The sequence below is a fragment of the Cyprinodon tularosa genome, unplaced genomic scaffold, assembly GCF_016077235.1.
Source record: "Cyprinodon tularosa strain WSP-4 unplaced genomic scaffold, ASM1607723v1 ctg5, whole genome shotgun sequence".
Lineage (NCBI taxonomy): Eukaryota > Metazoa > Chordata > Actinopteri > Cyprinodontiformes > Cyprinodontidae > Cyprinodon > Cyprinodon tularosa.
The window spans coordinates 1757662-1780180 of NW_024039229.1; the positions used below are offsets into that span (position 1 = coordinate 1757662).

General features: G+C 36.2%; 1 protein-coding gene across 2 annotated transcripts; it reads left to right on the top strand.

Annotated features, from left to right (window-relative positions):
- Window positions 1-9198: 9198 nt before the first annotated feature.
- Window positions 9199-19990, top strand: LOC119795006 (major histocompatibility complex class I-related gene protein-like). 2 transcript variants are annotated; one of them, XM_038302800.1, is made up of 6 exons: window positions 9199-9283; window positions 12249-12515; window positions 15331-15609; window positions 17504-17806; window positions 18110-18208; window positions 18417-19990. In XM_038302800.1, exons 1-6 carry the CDS (start codon window positions 9235-9237, stop codon window positions 18464-18466), a joined length of 1047 nt encoding a protein of 348 aa, XP_038158728.1. In that variant the 5' UTR covers window positions 9199-9234; the 3' UTR covers window positions 18467-19990. The 2 variants fall into 2 exon arrangements, with proteins under 2 accessions (XP_038158728.1, XP_038158729.1); XM_038302801.1 differs by lacking the exon at window positions 15331-15609.
- Window positions 19991-22519: the final 2529 nt, after the last annotated feature.

A 22519-nucleotide genomic window follows, 5' to 3' on the forward strand; every position in this document is an offset into this window, starting at 1 on the left:
ACTGGTGGTTTGGATCAACTTTTCCCCAAGGATTGTTTGGGCTTCTCTCTGAGCAGGGGATTCATCTCCTCAAGAAACCGTTCAAGTACCACAGGAAATCTAAGGGGCAGTCAGCTCCTCCGTTCCTCAAGGAAACACCTCAACCTGGTTAAACCCTGTCCGCCCTCCAACGAAGTCTATTACTGGAACAACCCACACCGACTGGATTGAAAGAAAGACACCTTTTTCTGGAAACTTGAGTCCTGTTTACTTTATTCCATTTTCAAAATCAAAGACACAAATTTCCCACTGAGCCTGAACTAACCTCAGAATCTTCTTCACTTTTCAGTCCCAGTTCGACAGTGTTCAGAGCAGCACTGGACTCCTCTACCAACTAACAATAAACCTGTTAAACCTTTCCATGTTCTCTCTGTTTGGTTTTCTGCATGTTGCTCAGATCTTTAAATAAAATCATGACACTAATGATGCCTCTGGCTATCAGTTTTTTGGAAAATCAGTATCAGTATTAAAACTACTGACATATTTAGTTTGACTTTGGGTTGCCAAAAGAAAAAAAATTAAATGGATACTTATTGCAAAATATTATTCTGTTTTTATAAATGAGAAAGAACAAAGAAACACACAGGTGCCCGCCATAGTATTACAGTGTTAAAAGTGTGCTTCTCTCAAACAAAAACAGTCATAGAGAAGGAGGAATGAACAACAGAAAATCTGGCTGAAGAACTGACAAAAAGATTAAAACATAATTATATATAACTAGAAAAGAACTGCAGAACAAACCAGATAGCTGGAAACTGAATTTGAAAGAACTAAATCCGACTAACTTAGAGAATCATTGCAGGAGGAATGCTAGAAGCCAAAAGTAATCAAATATATGAACATTAAACCCTGACAAATAAGAACATGGAAAAGTTCACTAATGCAAAAACAAAATTTAAAAGGAAAACATCTGCCCTCATTGCAGAGCTTGTTTATTTAAGATTTATGACAGGCAAATGATGAGGGGGGTTTTCTAGAAGTGTCCTTGTCAAGCAGGTTTTTGTTTTCACAAATCAGTCTCAGGAAACTAAGCCAAGAGGAAGACTAGGAGATTAAAAAAGATTAAAAAAGACACAAACACAGCTATGCCGAGAGAGGGCTGCTGCAGACAGGCTGCAGTTAGCCCTGGATGCCGTTAGCATCTGTCAATTTCGGAAATCTTTTTTTTAAATTACGCAGTAAATCAGTAAATGGGCCATATAGTGACGCTTTAAAGTATAATATTCTCGCCTCAAATGACCTTAAAATGTACTTTTATTGAACAATAGCAACAGAAAGAGAACTTTTAACTTTTAATGGGGCGCTCCATTGACAGCTGCTGCTGCCGCAGTGCATGCAGGGACAGCTGTCAATTTCAAGAACGGACAAGTCTGCTCTGATGCATACTTGATAAAGAGGGAGAGGCGAGAACAACATCCAGGGATTTGGAGTGTTCTCTGTGTGGCGTTCCTGGCAATTGGAACAGTGCTGGGGCTGAGGCTGATGAGCACAAACAGAACGCTCAAGAACGCATATTGAGAAACGGCCAGAGAGTTTCGTCAACTTCTGTTCAGTCACCATAGTAACGCTCTCCCAAGAGCTAACCTGTTCGGTAGCAGGGTTTCTTCAATAAAGTCTCCTCTGGCTTTTTCTTAGATAGAACACTTTGAATTTAGATAGAAAACTTTGAATCAATTTGACTTGTGTTGTGAATTGGCGCTATATAAATAAACTGAATTGAATTGTCTCTGCTCTCCTTACAGTCATCAAATTTTTTTATTTCCTGATAGAGTCAGATTTTTATTGTAGTTTTGTGCTTAAAAAAATCAAATCATTCACTAGGTCTGTTAGAAACATTTGGTTTTAAAAAAAACATTGCATGTTTGACGAGGATCTTATAAGAACAATCTGCACATTTTCATAGAGAATTAAATATTTATAGGGAGATGATTCTACAACTCACTTGACAGGGCATGAGATTACTTGTTTTTGGTTTGTTTAATATGAGCGAGATGCGTAATATTTTATTTTTATGTACCGGTAGTTATATTTACAGTACATTAAGAATAACTGAAATTATTTTCAGATTACACATATATACAGTTATTAATTCCACGGGGGGAAAGGACTTATTTTAGGGATAGGTTTAGGATTTGCTCGATGATAACTACCTACTGAGCCTACTGGCACATTCTTAAGCCATTCTATTGGACTGAGAGCAGCTTAAAACAGCCATTTGTCTGGAAGCAGCCATTTTACTGTGTAAAAGAGGACTGAATAAACATGATGGGTGAAACGATCCACGGGTTGTACATACCAGAAAAACGTTTTTAGACTTCGTCATTTGCTGCCAGAAGATTTCCTCTAAATAGATACATTGATCTCCTACCACTAATAAATAATCCTGTAATATTTTCATCGTATTAATAACCATGGCAAATAGTTTTGATATGTACTAGTTTTAATGGATATGTATTCTTGATATCTGCTACACTTTTTGTCTAAATTACAATTTCTAACAATATGACATTCTCAACATCTAGAATAAACATACTGGATATCTAGATAATAATTTCAAATCTCCATATTCCTAATATTACTGGTCAGCATTTATCTTATTTTAACTATGAACAAATGTTTTTCGGATATCATAAATACATTTTCAGTCAAGCTGATAAATGTCAGAACGACCATTTAAAAAGTGTAAACATTTCTAGATACTGTATATGAAACTTAATTATTACTAGTAGATTTTTTTTTGTACTTACAAAAATTCTGTTTCTGCAATTTGTAATTTGGAAAATATATTATTACGGTTTGTGTTAGGAATCCAGTTTGTGTTGGTCGTATTTTTGGTGTTCTTCTCTCCCCGAATCACCAGACCTGTTCGCCCTCCAATGAGCCGCTCAACCTCTGGAAAAACCCACACCGACTGGATTCTGGGAAGAATCCCGTTTGTCTCTGTTTTTGTAAGACGTCGTTCAAAGTTTCCCTGTACTAACCCCTGTGAACTTCCCTTCTCACTTCCAGTTCCGGTTCACCAGCTCTCTGAGTTCCCCTGAATCCAACCCAACTCTACTCCTCAATAAACCTGTTAAACTTTTACTCTAGTTTCTCTGAGTGGTTTTCTGTATGTGGGTCAGATCTCTTAAAAACACCATGACAGTTAGGTCTATAATTGTGCTTTTGATCAGAAAGATTCTTATTTTACTAATCTACATTTTAGTGAACAACAAAGACGAGAGTGCTTTTAATAAATGTAAAAATGGCCTGCCACAGTCCATTTTATATAAACTTACGCATTAACTCGAGCAACAATCTTCTCCTTCGCCATCTTCCTCCCCTTTGTAGCTGTAGAGCTGTTTCTCTGTGTTTTAAACACACTCTCCTTTTCTTTTCTTGTTTTTTGCATCTCTGCACTAAAATATCTAGTGGAATGAAATAGGCTCTTCCTGTTGCCTGTTTTCATTGTGACTGGTCGAATCAGTGCTCCACTGATAATGGCTTTTCATACTTGTTGCACACAAGCTTAACTCTGAGCGGGACAAACTTCGTGTTGATTGAACTAATTCACAGCAGCCATTGTGAAACTGAACACTCAGAGTTCCCGACTTTATGCTAGATAAATTTAGAGTTGTGGATTTGAATTTGAGTTTGTTAAACCTTTCGTGAAATGTACCCCTGACTGTCAAGTTGGGTAGAGGTTTGAGAGAAGGACCCAAATGCAGAGACTGAAGCTGAGGTGGTTTCTTGCAAGTTTGATAACAGAAATATGGTAACTGAAGCAAAATGCAAAAATATCCAAATACCCAAGAACTCAAATACAATCAGAAATAACTAGAATAACACAAAATGGAAATAAAACAATGAAAACCCAAAGAGAGAATATAAACTGAACTAAAACTATGACACTGAATAGCTGACACTGCAGCAAAAAAAATAACTGACTTTACAGGAAGTGCCTGAAAACGTGAAATAAAAATGCTTTTTGGGGGCTGCCAGCATCTGACCGCAGATCCAACCTCATCATGAATGTAGGAATTTCTTAAAGACAAAGCATGTTTTGTTTGTTTCCTTCTTCAGCCACAAATCTATGGTTTGTTTGTTTAAACTTAGTCAAACTAGGCTGAACTGAAACTGTGATAAAATCTGACCAGGTTCAACGAGTTTTAGCTTTAATCTGATCTGTAGTTAAAAAAACAAAACATGCTGATGAGTGTAAAGACTGGGAGCTGAAGAGAGAAATGTAGTGATCTAAAGAGCTTAGTAGGGGGGAAAAAAATAAGGGAGAGAATCTAACAGATGCACAGTGAAGAAAATAAGTACTTGAACACCCTGCTATTTTTCAAATTCTCCCACTTAGAAATCATGGATGGGTCTGAAAATTGTCATTTTAAGTGCATGTCCACCTAATCCAGAAATCACAACATATGATTTTTTTTTATGTATTTATTTGTATGATAAAGCTGCAAATAAGTATTTGAACACCCTTCTATCAGCTAGGATTCTGACCCCCAAAGACTTGTGATTCTGCCTTCATAATGTCCACCTCCCCTACCTTTATTATCCAAAATTAGATTCACCTGTTGAGGTAGTTAGCTGCATAAAGACACCTGTCCTACCCCGAACAATCAGTAAGAATCCAACTTCTTACCAAATACACTAGAGACAAAATTGTACACCTCTACAAGGCTTGAAAGGGCTACGAGGAAATAACAACCATTCTTGGAGCAATCATTAGAAAGTGGAAGAAGCTACACATCACTGTCAATCTCCCTCAGACTTGGGCTCTAAGCTAGATCTCACTTTGTGGGGTCTCAATGATCCTTAAAAATGTGAGAAATCTGCCCAGAACTACACAGGAGGAGCTGGTCAAGGACCTGAAAAGCGCTGTGATCCCCGTTTCCATGGTTACTGTTGGTAATACGCTAAGATGTCATGGTCTGAAATCAGGCGTGGCACAGAAGTTTCTCCTGCTTAAACCAGCATATGTGAAGGCCTGTCTTAAGTTTGCCAATGAACATTTGGATGATCCAGAGTAGTCATGAGATAAAGTAATGTGGTCAGATGAGACCAAAATAGAACTTTATTGTCATAATTCCACTAACCTTGTTTGGACAGAGAAGAATGATGAGTACCATCCCAAGAATACCATCCCTACTGTGAAGCATGTGGGTGGTAGCATCATGCTTTGGGGGTGTTTTTTCTGCACATGGCACAGGTTGACTGCACTGTATTAAGGAGAGGATGACTGCGGCCATGTATTGCGGAATTTTACGGAACAACCTCCTTCCCTCAGTTAGAGCATTGAAGATGGTTTAAGGCTGGGTCTTTCAACATGACAATGACCCAAAGCACACAAATAGGATTAACAAGGAGGGGCTCTGTAACAAGCATATTTAGGTTCTGGTGTGGCCTAGCCAGTCTCCAGAATCTTTGGATGGAACTCAAACTCCGTTAGTCTAAGCGACTGCCCAGAAACCTGACTGATCTAGAGAAAATCTGTGTGGAGGAGTGGGCCAAATTCCCTCCTGCAATGTGTGCAAACCTGGTAAAAAACTGCAGTAAATATTTTACCTTTGTAATTACAAACAAAGGCTACCGTACCAAATATTAACCTTGATTTTTTTTAGGTGTGCAAATACTTATGTGCAGCTGTACCATACCAATAAATAGTTTAAAAAAATCATACATCGTGATTTCTTTTTTTTATTTTTAGATCATACTCTCACAGTGGACATGCACCTTTGATGACAATTTCAGACCCCTCCATGAATTCTAAGTGGGAGAACTTGTAAAATAGCAGGGTGTTCGAAATACTTTTTTTCCTCACTGTATCTGTTTGTAAAACATAACAATTAAAGAAATAAGAGGTGAGAAAACAGGGGAAAAAAAGGATTTTGAGAGAAATCTCTAAAATGTAAAACTAATTTGATCTCATTTGAATAATCAAAAATGATAGCTGATAAAAGTAGAATTATTTTTACTTAGTGTTTCAAATAAAAAATAAATATAAGATCCACAATAAAAGTAATTTTGAATAAAAGGGATTTTTATGTTATAATGGGTTGTTTAAAATAGTTTTGTCAATAAACTTATGCATTGTTCTTGCATCACCCAGGATATTCACAGATTATTTTCCAGGTAAGAAAGTCATCAGGGGCACATATCATCTACCTAACCTGCACCCCCTTTCTTCTAAAGCCCCCAGGATTTGTAGCATCAACGTCATAGAAATCCTGGGTCATTCATCAGCATTCTTCCCCATTACTCTGGAAGCCCCATTACAATCAGCCAAAGAGAAACTGCATCACATTTCAGTCCAGAGGGTGGCAGTGATAGGAACCTACAAATGGTTATTGATTGAACTTTAGTGTCAACAAGCTATAACTAAATAACTAAGCTAAAAAAGGCTGATAATACATTTTTTGTTATCCTGCATGTGTCAAGGTTTGCTGTTTAAGTCACTTGAAAAAAAACACTAAAAACTAATTTATACAGTTATCTTTTTTGTAATCACTGTTTGAAAATCAGATATCAACAGCACAAACAGAGAACCTTTTTAATCAAAATGTTATTTGTTGAAGTCCGTGTTCAGATAAACATATTTATATCAGGTAGAAGTTTTAGACAAGCCAATAGACAGCATCCAACTCGTCATCTCTGTTGTCAGCACAGAATTATGAAAATGATGTGTATGCAGAGATGTATTTCAACGTTATTCTCTACTAAGGAAAGGAATATCACATCAAATCATTCCAGATTTTTATATATCCCCAATTCACGATACACAAACAACATCTATAAACAAAGTTGTTGAAGGTGGCATTTCTCTGCAGGATGGTGTCACAGCCAAACATATAGATAAAGCAAAAATGATAAGAAAAACTTTGGCATAGATAGAATAGTCTAAGCGTATAGTAGCATATCTATAGAAATAGCTCAGGATAACCTGAGCCACTCTAACTATAAGCTTCATCAAAAAGGAAAGTTTTAAGCCTAGCCTTAAAGTAGACAGGGTGTCTGCCTCACGGACTAAAACTGGTAGTTGGTTCCACAGGAGAGGAGCCTAATAACTAAAAGATCTGCCTCCCATTCTACTTTTAGAAATTCTAGGATATACTAGTAAACAGATTGAGAGTGACTTGCTCTGTTAGGAACATAAGGAACAAGAATATCTCTGATGAAAGATGAGTTTAGCCATTTAGGGCTAGAAAATGGTTGGATGGATCGGAGCATATATATAGTAAAGAGAATTGGTCATAGCACTGATCCCTGTACTCCATAGGTAACCCTGGAGCATGAGGAAGATTTATCATTAACGTGAACAAACTGAAATCGGTCAGATAGATAAAATTTAAACCAGTCTAGTGCTGTTCCTTTAATTCCAACAAAATATTCAAGTCTTTCTAAAGGAATATTTTGGTCAACTGTATCAAATGCAGCACTGAGATCCGACAGGACAAGCACAGATACAAGTCTATTATCTGAGACCATGAGAATATCATTAGTGACTTTTACCAGAGCTGTTTTTAGTGCTATGACTAGCTCTAAAGCCAGACTGAAACTCTTCAAAAAATTCATTATGGTGTAATTGATCGCACACTTGTTTGGCAACTACTATCTCAAGAATTTTAGATAAGAAAGGAAGATTGGGTATTGGTCTATAATTGACCAAGTCATCTGGGTCAAGAGACGGTTTCTTAAGCAAAGGTTTAAATACAGCAACCTTAAAAGCCTGAGATACATATCCATGTAACAGATATAAATTAATCACATCTAAAATGGAGGAGGAGATCAGAGGATATACTGCCTTAAATAACCTAGTTGGAACTTTATCTAACATACAAGTTAAAGCTTTAGATAAAGGCAATACTTTTTCTAACTCTGAAAGTTTATCTGGATCAAAGCAGTCTAAATGCAGCTAGCTAGCTACCTCAGATGCTGCCTCACCTTCCAGAGATAAACCAATGATAGTTAGAGGAGTGCCAATGATCTTTTTTTTAACAGAATCAATCTTATTAATAAAGAATTCCCATAAAATCATTACTGCAAAGAGCAGAGGGAATAAACAGTTCTACAGAGCTATGGCTCTGTGTGAGTTTGGCAACTTTATTAAAAGGAAATATACGATTATTCTTATTCTAATCTATTATCTATGAGGAGATGAGGAGAAATACGATGCTCTTGCTTTACGAAAGGTCATCCTATACAGTAGTAAACTATTTTTGCAGACTATGGAGGATTCGTGTAGGCATGTAGAGCGCCATTTTCGCTCAAGTTTCCTAGAATTTTGCTTCAGAGTATGCAGCTCTGCAGTAAATCAGGGAGCCAGCTTTCTATTCTAAAGTTTTTATTTTTCGAAGTGGATGCATTGTCCAAGGCAGCAGAGAGAGAACTAGCAACCCCATCAACAAAATCATCAACCTATGAAAGGGAATAAACTAAACTTTTGCCCTCTGCAGCACTGCGCAGCAACACAGAGGACAGAGAAAGGAAGACAGATTATTTAAAATGTATGACTGCATTATCTGTTATTTGATCTGCCAGAGTGAAACCCTTTGGGGGAGGAGAACTCTGTATTAGTAATGTTGAGGGTTATTAAAAAGTGGTCCAAGAGGAGAGTGTTGTGAGGAAATACTGTTATTTCTTCACATGCAATGCCATATGCAAGCACTAGGTCCAAAGTATGAAGTTGAGAATTATTATTCACATTTTGAACAAAGCCAAAAGCGTCTGATAGCATTAAAGGCTGTATTTAAGCTATCACCTTCAATATCAGCATGGCTGTTAAAATCCCCCACTATGATGACCTCAAAGTCATTCAGTTTACTGATTGTTTTCTGCTACTCTATTGTTTATAATGGTAGTTTGTAAAGTGTTTATGTATAATTATTACCAATTCAGGCATTTGCCTTTGACTAGAGTATCACATTATTATTTGAAATTTGAAAAATATAATTATTAACTATATTTACAATTACATAAAATAACTGATTGATCCGTTTGCTCAAAAGGAAACTATTATAGTTGTAACTTGATCTCATAAACTAGACAACATGCTGTGATGGAACTTTAAGGAAGGAAACTATTTGGGTTTTCTGAAATTCCATCTAAAGCCACACCTTTAACACGCTTGAATGATAAGAACAGGAAATACTTGCATTTTCAACAGACTTGTACAGGTTACACTCAGTTCTAATCCTACGAAACACAATGAGGAATCTCATATTACTGCTCATGGTCGTCTGTGTGGCTCATACAGGTAAAATCTATTATATATATATATGGGTTATATTGCTATGCTGGTTTGATAAATCATAATACTTTTACTATAAGCCTAGGGTACTGCAGAAAGTGAAATGTTAGATGATCCTTATTAATTTTTCTAATAATTTTGGCAATAATTTCACATTAATTGTCATCAATTAGCCCTTGAGATTGAAATTTTATGCTTTTTCTTCATCTCCATTGGGTGTGTTCAGTATTTATCAGAACTGCTCCATTAAAGTAACTGTTAGTTAGATTCCTTATAATTATTACCAAATATCTAGTAATTTTTTTATATTTTGGTCTGTCAGATATTGTTCTGTTAACATTGGTTCAATAAGTGGGTATGCAGCACTACATGAGCCGCATGGGATGCCTATCTAGACTGGGTGCAAAAAGCAAAAAATTTTAAGCCCTTGAGGTTCAGGCCTCAGACTTCAGATAACCCTTTTAAAAATATATATTGTATTGTAATTCTATCCCTCAAACTTATATTTATTCTTCTGGTAATTGCCTTTAAAACCTTTTTGTGTGAACATTTAAAACTAAAAAAATAAGCAACTATTCAATAACAGTGGAATTGTGTCCCAAAAGTGTTTTGGGACGAGTGCAAGCACAGCTGGAGAGGCTGTCAGAGAGCCGCTCTTGCCTTGGGCACCAAAGAACTTAGTCAGCCTTGAGTGTATCGACTAATATTAGCTATGATTACATGCACAAAATTTACAGAATGGATTCAAATGTTTTCCAGTTAACAACATAATTTGGAAATGTGGTATTTATATAAACAAAAGTAACTGGAATAAAAACATACTAATCAGAATCTTCTGATAACAGACATTCAGAGAGACTAGCCACTGCCGTGCTCAGAGCAATAGGACCCAGTATTCAAGGCAGACAGACAGATTTCTCAAAACGTTTATAGGAAAACAGAACCGGAGTGAGTAACATCAGCATCCAAGGCAGGCAGGGTCACTGGAAATCATTTTGAACACGGGGTGCACTGAAAATCCTTTTTTTTTTTTTTTTTGTGACTAAAGATCTATGAGACTATAGGCCTATTTAAAATACATACTTAAAAATAAGTAAATAGATTGAGATTTACTACTTTATTTTCATATACACCTCAGTGCACATAAACAAAGTCTGTAACACACGGACATCATCCGTTTTCAAGTGAATATATCCTCTATTAATTAGACATCACAATAACACTATAACAATGTAGATTGGTCAGCCAGCATGAACCTAAGTCACTGTGTTTATGTCACTGTGTTAGCTCCAAAATCCTTTTATGTAAACCCCAATGATATAATTATACTATTTAAACGTTACTGAAAAGTTCTCCAGATCTGTTACACAAATAACACAGGATCAAAATAGATCAAAATAACACTCTATAAAATACTATGGTTACATTAAACTACACAAATATATATGAATGTAAAAATATTATTGATAGAACATGGAACATTCAGTTTAATGCCACAAATAATCTTGTATCAACCCTTTGCCACCCCAGTATAAAACATTCTACCATTGCCAATCAACAATGATTTGGCAGACAAGTTCATGCTTATTTACGTTCAGTATGCTAATATTGATGACTTTAAACGAGACATTCTTACGTCCTCAAATCTGTTAACAACTTCAATAGATCATGGTTTATTTACTGCTGTGGACACTTGTTTTTATAACCCACAACCAGAATTATGAAAACCTGGTTCCACATTGTACAGACGGTGTGTCCAATGATGGGCAAAAACAAAGGATTTAACAGCCGCTTGAAAGAAAAATCCCCAGGGTGGTGAATCATCTCCTGTATGGTGATGAAGATTCTCAGTCATCCAGGTCAAAGTCATTCCGTAAAAGTAAAAAAAAAATCCACTGGACTTGATTTCCAAGATTTGAAGACGTTTCGCCACCTCTCCAGGAAGCTTTCTCAATTCAAATGTCTGGATCCGCAGTGAGTTTGAGTCTTTACTCACTGCGGATCCAGACATTTTAATTGAGAAAGCTTCCTGGATATGAATGTAAAAATATTATTAACCCTTTAACAAAATTTTAAAGTTTTGATTAATGTGTCATGATGGGTACTATTTCTAGCCCAAATGCAGAACACCAGGAGACAGAGGAAAAAGTTAACTGTTTATTGAGAAAACCACAAAGCTGGGATCAGATGCAGGAATCAGATCAGGGGCTGGTCACACGGGGTTCACTGATTAGTGGTTCAGGCTGAACGTCTGAGGGAGGGTACCGGTTGGATCCAGAGACTGAGGATTCAGCAGAGAGCTTAGCACCGGCAGGGCTTGGCTTCAGACTTGTGAGGTTCAGACCTTGAACCTCTCCAAGTTCTCTCCTGAGAACTGGCAAACAGATGCAGACGGTAGATCTTCAGGTTTGGCTTATCAGAGCTGGCAGGCTGGTTTCCAAACATTAGCTCCACCAGAGCTCCAGGTTTCAGTCGGGATCTTCCTAGAAGAACAGAGAGGACAAAACTGATCAAGATCAGGTTCAAGGTTTCAGGAGAGTCAGAGAGTCAGGCAGATTGGTTGGCTCCGGTTGACTACCGTGACTTATTCAACACTCTGGCCATGAAGAGAAGTCAAGCCGCTGCTTATATAGTTGGTCTCCTGATAGGATGATCAGCCTCAGGTGTGCAGGTGGCTTCAGCTCAGGAGACCCAGGCCGCCCTCTGCTGGAGAAAGGTGGCAGATCTCCAGATCCCAACAAAATGCTGCTTTTTGCTGTCTGTGTTTCTTTAAGTTGTTTGTGATGCCTTAGAAACTTAGATTTAATCAGATTCTTAAATTATTTTTCTTGATAAATAAAAACTGCAGTTACCTAGAAAGAAAACAGTAATCATATATGAGAAGATCCCAGCTCAGATTATGCAGGTTCGTCTTATTAAGTGTGCAGAGGCATATTGATAAAAAAAAATGTTCTGTTATTTTTTCCAACAGCAAGACACTCTCTAAAGAATTTCTATACCGTTTCCACTGGAGTATCAAACTTTCCAGAGTTTGTGTTCTTAGGAGTGATCGATGATACTGAGTTTTGTTACTGCAACATCAGTAAAACGATTGTTGAAGGAAAAAGCGACTGGTTTAAAGAATGGCTTCAAAATCAAGATAACTTCAAGAGCTTCCAAGAGATGTGTTTTGGACAAGGTGCAAAAGACACCAAAATTGCCCTCAGTGATTTTATGCTTGACCTCAACCTACATGAAGGTAAAGTGTGACCTATTTTTCTTTCCTTCCATTGCTTCTTTTCTTCTGAACAATTTGCATTATCAGCTGAATTAAGTAAATTTGCTATAGAAACGCATACAAAGACAGCAGTTGTTTTTATGTATGACACTGGACAAAAACTAATCTGAGTACGTATTAGAATATATAATTACATGTTAAACAGTTGGGGAAAAATGTATATATTTTTCATCCATTCATCCACATTATTAACTATGTGCTCTTTTTATTTATTGAATTACACAAAAGTAGTTGGCATAACATTGTCTTAGTCAGAACAGGACAGAGTGATCAACAGAGACTCTATTAAGTTTTAAGGACAGGGGGCTTACCCCCCAGGCAATTCAAAGGATGTAAACAAACATAGCACAAAAAATATAAAGTTGCGTTTTACGAACTGTATAATTTTAACAGAGATACCTTTATGTGTAAATGTTTTAAAAAAGTTAGTTTTTTCACACCACACAAGAAAAGGAAATATGTTTGTTTATCTGACTGCCCCTCAGCATCTCCCTCTGACAGATCCTTCACAATATCTTTAAACATAACATTAATTATTAACTAATCAATATCATAAATGTCATAAATTCTGCTCACCTGTTCTTGAACAGCGTTTACCTTCCGAGTAAATAAGGCAGCAAGTGTCAGGATGAATAAATCACCAGGGTTAGTTGACACAGAATTATCCCTGAACTTGAAATAGATTGTGGAAAGACAAAGGTGCAGTAGGGTGCAGATCTGGTCCAGAGTGAAATTAGTCCTGTTGTTTAGGTCAGTGTCTTGTTAAAGATGTGTTACGAGAAGACAGGTAATATCAAAAGGCACCAGGGTTTCTCCTGGTGTTCTGAGGGATTGCCTTTGAGTCAATGAGTCAATGTAATCAACTGGTTTTTCTTAGATAGAAAACTTTGAATCAATTTGAATGGATGATCTGGTGGACTGTTAAGTGCCCTTGACATGACATGTGTTAAGAATTTGCTCTATATAAATAAACTGAATTGAATGGAATTGAAACCAACTCTGGTGAAAGGCTTTATCCCTTCTGAGACACTGAAGTGAAAACAGCCTGTCTGGAGGTTCCAACTTAGCCCAAGACTGTATTCGATAGGAAGCTGATTGTCACTGAACTCTACCTCTTTCAAATCACTTGCCAGATCAGATAGAGGGAAAGCCTACATTACCCTCTTTCTACTTGCAGTGATTTGTGCAGTGATTTGTACAATCTGTGTAGCCTCAGTTTTGGACTTGGAAAGTACATCCTATGTCCTTCCAAGCAAGCTGATGACAGCCTCAGTTGTTGGTAGAAACTTAAGCCCATAATCTAAATAGAAGCCATGCCACGCATAATGCTAACTGTTATGCTCAACATGGAACTCACCTTCTTGAGAGGGGCTGTTGCATAAGATGTGGACTCTCATACAATATTCTATAATGTCTTTGGAGAGGTCATTGTCCACAAACCAAACAAAATGTAAGTAGTTCCCGTCCTCCTTTTTAATTAGAGAACTGTAACACATCTGCTCAATTTCTGCTGTGAAGGCAATTGATTCTTTTCTGAAGCAGATCAGAACTGAGAAGAGTTTATTATTGAAATCAGGTCCAGTTCACATCCGAGAGAGTTCATCCTCCCCACAGTGCTCCGATTGAGGGTCTACGTCTGCTGCCCAAGGTGCTAGCCCAGTGTGAAACACTGTGGGATGCCTTTCACTATTGTATTCTGAGCACTGAGATAAACACTTATCTAAAACATGATTCTCCTTCAAGAAGTTCTTCCCAACCTTCTATGGACTTCTCACTAAATCCTCAACATTTGCGCAGAGGGTGTGATTTTTTGTGCAGAAAACACACTATATTGCAATCATTGGATTTGAGAAAAGTTTATTATTTTTTTAGATTGTTCAAGAGATAACTTCAGTCTTCACCATTGAAGCCTCACTATGTTTGTTTGACCTCCAACCTGTCCTCTCAGCCTTCAGATTAATATCCTTGAGTGTTGAAAGTGAAACATTGCCTGATCTGAATACTTCTGTATTGACCGATGAACTCCACAACGTTGACAAATGGTGGATATGAAACCTGATGTCTTTCCTTGTATCCGGATCGTTCTTATGCTCATTTGCAGATAAAGAGGAGCTTTCGCAGCAACGGATTGATAACTCTTGCTGTGTTAAGGCCACAACTGAAACCTTTCCTATGCCTTGAAGCTGCTAAATTTTTCTTGATTAATTTGATCATGAACCACAAAAGAGATTATTTAGCAGATCCATCCTGTTGATAGATACTCTTAGAAACAAGGTCTAATGTGTAAGTGAGTTCGAAACAGCTCCTGCGTCAGACTTTCTTGAAACGATAAGCGCACAGACACAGGTTTTTTCTCTATGAGCTTGATGTATGCCCATACACATTGGTATTGCTAGACCCATCACTACCACAGATAAGTACTTTGTGTAAAGGAATCAGCATTTTGTGCACACGCTGTATCTCTTTTTTCCCACATGTTCCTGAGCTGCTTAGTAAGGAACTCTATGGATTCTATGAGTTAATATATTGGTCATTTAATTACTTAAATCAGTTTATTCACATGTTAGATGCCTGATGGTGAACGCTGATTTGCACTGAATGACTGGATACTCTAGGGATTTTTGTTATTATTTATTCTATCCTCTATTGTTTGATTTAATAAAGGAGAGACAATTAAACCTCTACCAATGTAAGTTATTTCGTAAATGTATTATTTAATTTGATCAAATGTTGACATGAGTAATATATTGTTTGTCTATCTTCCCTTTGCTTTCAGGTGTTCACATCCTACAGTCTTTCAGTGGCTGTGAGATAGATTACTATAAAAATCAGTCTTCTAGTTTCACGCGGGTTGGATTTGATGGAGAAGACTTTCTGACACTGGACATGAATAGCTTGGCATGGATTCCTCAAAATAACCGAGCTGCCTCAATAAAACACAAATGGGACCTTAAGACAGAATGGACAAAATCAATTCATTACTATTATACCATATATTGCCCGATATTGCTGAGTGAGTTACTAAAGGTTTCCAAGATGTCACTTCAGAAAACAGGTATATTCCAGTTTTATATGTGCTTATGTTTTATTGGACAAATGCAAAAATCTTTAATATTCCTAGGTAAATTATAATGTTTATATAGATACTGTGTTTTGGAAAATAAAACATAATATTTGAGCTAATTTCAAACCAAACACCTACATCTAAGTAGAAAAGGTTTCCTGGGGATACATTTTAAGGTCAAATGACAAATGTATTAAAGCAGCACTAAAAAAATTTCAATTTTGGTTGATTTTGTCTCCTCCCAGTAGGATACAAAAACTTTGGTATTTTGCCTGAAGGAAGTCAACATTTTCACATGAGCACAAGTGTGGTACAGACCATAGCAAGAAAGTGATACAGACCGTCCTGTGCAACAACAGATGTGTCACTAGACTAGTTCTAAGCTGACGTATAATCACAAAACTTATGAAAATATTTTATAAAGATTGAAAAGTTACATTTTGATGATAACATTTAACAGCAAATAATGATTTTTGCTTTTAGTAAAATTGCATATATTGAGAATAAACATTGCACAAAATTGTTATTAATAATTTATTTTTTTTAACACCGTAATGCAATACCACTTCCAGGCAGCCTGTGGCCCACAGATGTCAGTACATGATAGAAACTCGCATGGAGGAGTCAAATTGGGACTACAGCCTTCAGTGAAAGAACCACAAATGTTGTGGACAACAGAATCTTTCCGTTATAAAAACCAAAACCTTTTAGGTTTTGTACCTTTGCATGTGTTTCACAGAGTACATGTGAATACTTTTTGTTTGTTTGTTTAACTCCCTGAGGTGGTCTGTGCCTACATGCCCTGGCATACTAGGAATGTGGGAGTCTGTATACCTTCTAAGCTCCATATATGAACTTTGCAATGCTTAGACACTTATGGTGATTGCTGAAACACTTCCACTTTGGCTAAAGTGTCCTTTTATTTGTTTACTTTGGATGGAACCTTGAGGAGTTAATCTTCAAGATCCATCAAGGAAAAACTACTTGGGTTTCATTCTTTCATTTCTCAAAGAATAAAACAGATAGGAATATGCAGGTTACCATTTTTGCAGTGACCATTTTGCCTCAAACTTCAAGCTTCTGATATTGCACTAAAATGGCCACATGACAAACAGGGAGGAGCTTTTGCCCTGAGCAGTCACATCTGTTTTAATAACAATAAAGGCAAACAAATGAGAGGAAGCTGCCACAGGGAATGAGATGGAATAAAAAGGAAAAGCAAACCAGCGGGACATACATTTGAATGCCAGTTCAGTAAAAGTTCAAAAAAATCCACTGGACTTGGTTTCCAAGATTTGAAGACGTTTCGCCACCTCTCCAGGAAGCTTTCTCAGGAGAGAAATCTATTATACTATCACTGAAGTAGAAGGCATTGCTATTCAATTTGAAATGTATTCTGTGGTTAGTTTTCCCATCTTTAAAAAAGTACAATAATAGATTTTGCACATTAATTGAAACATAAACACTTTCGTAATTGTAAAAAATGTATACTCAGTTATGAAAAGATTTCTCGTGCAACCACTTTTGTGACTATAGGCAAGGAAATTATCACATGTAATGCCAGGATTTGCATCAATGTACTATACCCGTAAGGTAAAACTGTCCAGTAAAGTCATTGTGTTCTTACTATTTATAATAACCAAAGTAAATCCTAAGTTTTTTAATTGAAAACAACAGTCATATAAATTTGGCTGACATTGTATACAATGTGTAAATAAATAATACCCCTAATAAATCAATAAAATTGACGTGAGATCCTAGTTAATGAAGTTTATTTAAAACAATGGATAAAGCATAAGTTGACATGCAGAAACTTAAACCATTATGTTTACTTGAATTGATCGTAATTCTCCAATCCTTCTTGTTTCAATTTCTCCATCAACAGTCCTTCCTACAGTGTCTCTCCTCCAGAAGACCCCCTCCTCTCCAGTGAGCTGTCATGCTACAGGTTTCTACCCAGAGAGCGCTGTGATGTTCTGGAGGAGGAGTGAGGAGGAGATTCATGAAGGTGTAGAACATAGAGACATCCTCCCAAACCATGATGAAACATTCCAGATGGAGACAGTACTGGATGTCTCATTAATTCCTCTGGAAGATTGGGGGAAATATGACTGTGTCTTTCAGCTCTATGGTGTCAGCAACGACATCATCACCCCTCTGGATAAGACAATAATCAAGACCAATCAAAGTAAGATAGTTATCGAAAAATAAAGATGTCTTGTTTTTAATCTTTAAGGATTTTTGGATTTGTCTTTATATTTAGCGAAAGAATTAAAACATTGTTTTGGTTTTTCATATAATAATGGTAATGCTGCAAATTTGTTTCTTTAGATAGGACATTGAAAACATTTAGAACAGTTCTGGGTCTAAATGTAACAAAAATATCTAGATATTAAAATCTTAGCTAAAAACAAGCAATAAATGAACTCCTCTGTTTTTTCTCTCTTTTCCTATTTATGAAATATAAACTCTAGTATTTTGTTCTTTACAGAGGAGTCCATTAGTACAGCTGCCCCTATCGCTGCTTCATTGGTGTTTGTTGTTCTCATCATCATAGCAGTCATTATATACATTTATTTCAGGAAGAAAGGTAAGAAAAGACATTTAAAATGTGTATTTTACAAATAAAAAACTAAAATGACTCCTTTAAAAGTAAAGCGTAACTGTTGCTGTTGGTTATTTTTTGTTTTCACATTCTTCTTGTTTTGTATAATTGTAGTTAGCTTGTCAGATTATCTGAAATTGCCAAAAACTAATTTTGTTGTCGTAAACTTAGCATTATCTTTCTAACCCTACAGATTCTCACAACAGCACTGAGCTAACAGCGAGTCTGAATCAAGAAACCTGATGTATAACCTGAGTTTTGCCTCAAAAAAATGTCCATATAAAATGTTATTAAAGCTATAGTGGTAAATAATATATTGGTCAGACTGCAGCGAGATGATCAGCTCCCCCACTGCTTCTCCCCTCCAACAATGCAGAGGCCTTCATGGTTTATGGTACAAAATGCCTAGCCTGCATCACCAATTTTGTCGAGCGATTACAAGGTCTGTTTAAGATATAATTTTATAAAAAGTATTTCATCAATATTTGTAGCATATAGATTTTATACAGCCCTAATTTGTCACAGTTGAACGTGTGGATGATCTGTAGAGTCAGTATTCACTCTGAGCTGCCGTAGCGCAAAGATGTGAGACTTGCTCCTATGTAATAATAAATAGCAATTTTAAGGTAAACCAAACGATAAAATAAAGAGCCTTTCAGTTTGTAGATGATGATAAATGACATACATATTTATAATATATAAAAATTCTGTCAGTAAATCCCTGAAATTGTTACACACTGGAGCTCTAAGGCAACACTATGTGACTTTGACTCAAGTACTGACATAATTTAAGATAGATTAAAATAAGATAAAATAAGATCTTGTATCCAATAAAAACCTGCTGATTGTATTGAGTTATTGACTTCTGGGCACACTCCTCTTGGATGAGATTGGTTGCATTTTGTTGTTGACTCAACAGCGTCTCACTAAGCATGCATGCAGCAACAGTGGAGAAGAAAAACTCCTGTTGAATGGCAACTCCTTAAATTATGTCTTTTGTTAAGAGGAGTGGTTAGGAAATATATACTATATAGCCATTTAGTCAAAATGCCATTGTAGCAGAATCAATTAATCTGGGATCGACTTCATGGTCTCTTAATGCTAAGTGCCTGTTGGCTTTTGTGAAATGGATAATGCCAGAATGCTTAGTCCCTACTGAGTCCAGCCTAGATTAATTTCTTATGCAGAATTTATTAATTCTACTTTTGTGAAACAGTCACCAGGTTTACTTGAGCCATGTATGCATTTCCTGTTTCTTAGTTATGGTGAGATGAAGCCTCATCAGAAATTGAGCCTTTTGGGCAAATTGCTCCAACGATCCCCACAGTTCATGAAGCTTCATGTGAACATGTCACCACCTATTGGTGGAGTGCATAACTACAGTTAGTAATATAATCTGTGATTTTGTTGCAATTTTTTTTCTTGATTTTGAAGTTCCATTGAAATTGTTAATTATTTGTGTATATAATATATATTTTGTAAGGTTTGTAAATCTTACAGAAGTTTGTTAATCATTAAATTTTTGTTAATCATTAAATTGTTAATGATTAGGTTTGTTAATCATTAAATTGTTAATGATTTGTGTGTATAGTATATATTTTGTAAGGTTGTGTGTAAATGTTTTAGAAGAGAACAATATTTCAAGGCACTTTGTTTTTCTGTAATTTTAGTGAAATAAGCTCGAGTGAAAGTGTTTGTGAAAGTGTGCAAATTGGGCAATGATGAACAAAATGAAAGGTGTTAGTCATTTTTATTAAAGATAACAGTTTTTCCCCTAGTTTTTTTTTTTTTTTTTGTGGTTGGAAGTTATGTGTCCAACCAATCTTTTGGTTAAACCAACCAATCTAACTTGGCAGTGTTTTTACCCAATCTATATTGGTAAAATGGCAAACCAATACAAACTAGTCGCATTGGCCAAAATACTGGTTAAGTAGCATAGCAACTTTTAAAAGTTTAAACCAGGTCTTGAACCATTAACCTTTGGACTGAGAGGAAAAGACTTACAACATATGTCACTTACAATGATGCAAGATGGTACTCTGTCATGATTCTGTCTTTTTTTTGTCTCTGTTTAAGTTTTATTTTGAGTTTTAAGTTACACTTTGATTTATGTCATTCTGTGTTTTCTAGGTAACAAGCTTTGTTTCCATTTTGTGGAACTGCTAGTTTTTTTTTTTTTTTTTTGTATTTGAGTTCTTATTTATATCTTGTTTAGTGTATGTTACCCCCTTGTGTCAGTCTCTTTTCCCCTAACTTCCTTCCTGGTCAGGGTTAGGCCATAGGAATGAATGTAATATCACTAGAAGTCTATGGAAATTCTCCATAAGGAGTGTTTGTGTGTATACTTGTTTATGTTACATTTTTATGACAGTTTTTGGTGAATTTACTAAGCTTCCGAGGACCAACAGTACTTGTGGGACCAAAGGCTGGTCCTAATGGGTGGACCCCAGTTTAAATCTCAGAGAATCCGTTTAGAGATATGGTGTGAATTAATATTAGGTTAGGGTTTGGGATATAGTAGTAATAGTTAGTGTTAGGGTAAACTGAAATGAATGTGAGTAAAATTGCAATCTTAAAATGGATAGAAATACAATTTTTTGGGTTTGTGTCCCGTGCATGCTATCTATCTGTCTTTTTGTCTGTCTCTCTGTCTAGCTATATCTGTCTGTCGCAGAGATAACAGTCATTGGATCTGTTCGAATTCATAGGCTCTGTCCTCCGAAGGCCAGTTTCGAAGGCCGATTACGTCATTGCGCCGCGCCGAGGTCTGGTCAGATTCCAAGACTCCTCATTATGCGGCCTTCAAATGCGTCCTCCTTTTTGCCCTATTTGAAGGACGGGTCCGATGTATCCTATCTATCCTTGGTTTTCCCAGGATTCAATCCAAGACCAAGCAAGCCGGCTGCTCCGTGATCAGAGGGAAAAGGTACTTGGCACGGAACAGGGATATTGGAAGTTCAGTTTAATATAATCCAAGTATGAATAGTTCCATGAACTGTTCTGTCTGAAATGAATGAAAATAGTTGTTTTAATGGTTATTAATTAAGATATTTGGCGGTAATGTTTGATTTATTGAAAGGTTTTATCTGTCACTGTGTAAATGGTTTTGGCTGTAAAGGACAGATTCTATAATATATCTGCAGTGTGGGGACTATAAATCTGATAGGATTTTTATTTTTTCAATTGCTATTACTATGCTATTGCTATTACAATGAAGAAAATTTATAGCAGCAAAAAGATTATTGAAGAAAAAAAATTTCACACAAATATGGACCTTAGAAAAATGTATGAGAATAAAATAATATTCCGTAAAAGTTTAAAAACAATCAGCTGGACTTAGTTTCTAAAGGAGGTGAACAGCCAGGGGAACAATCCCCCCTTTAACGACCGACCTTCAGAATCATAGACAGGTTTCAGATATTACAGGCTAACAATGGAACCAAATGACCCACTCGTCAGTTTCAATTTGCATGTTTCCAAGCAATACAAGGCTTGTCTATATAAAGACTCAAACTCACTGCGGATCCAGACATTTTAATTGAGAAAGCTTCCTGGAGGGGAAGTGAAATGTATTTTATATAAACAATAAAATACTGTACTTTAAAGTGTTTATAAAACTGTGCGTCTGGAGAATAAATAATCAATATACAGCTATGGACATTTTTACAGTAATGGATGTTTGAAAATAGCAGCAACATCAGAGATGTGCAAAATGACAGCAGCATGTTATTTAACCAAGGGCGTAGGTTTGATTTCCACTTTGGTAGGGACACTATTGGTCCTAAGTATCATTAATGTCATTTTACCTATGCAAAAATATGCATACTTTTTTATGCTTGACATGAGCATCAGAGTGCATTTCGTTTAAAGAGAACAGCAGCATTTCCTGATACATTTATACTAATTTTATAAGCACTACACTCACTAGATGCAGTTTATCAATGTTTAAAGCATCACTGGCTCTGATCAATATACAGTAGACTTAGGATTTTTTTCCAATTTGAAAAGGTTTGCATTTAAACTTATCAGTGACTAAGACAAGGTAAATATGTGTCTATTTAACCAAATTCAGTGTAAATATGCCTGTTATATGCCAATTTATTTTCTTTTGAAGATATATAATTGTGCAAAGGTAAACAGATGAAACACACTCTTATTTTTAAATGCTCTCTCTGTATCATGAAATAACGCAAAATAACACATTTAAGGGACTGCAGATACATTTATTGTATTTACATTAAGTCGCATCATCTACAAAACACAACACTAAGAATGGGACTAAATTTATACCAATAC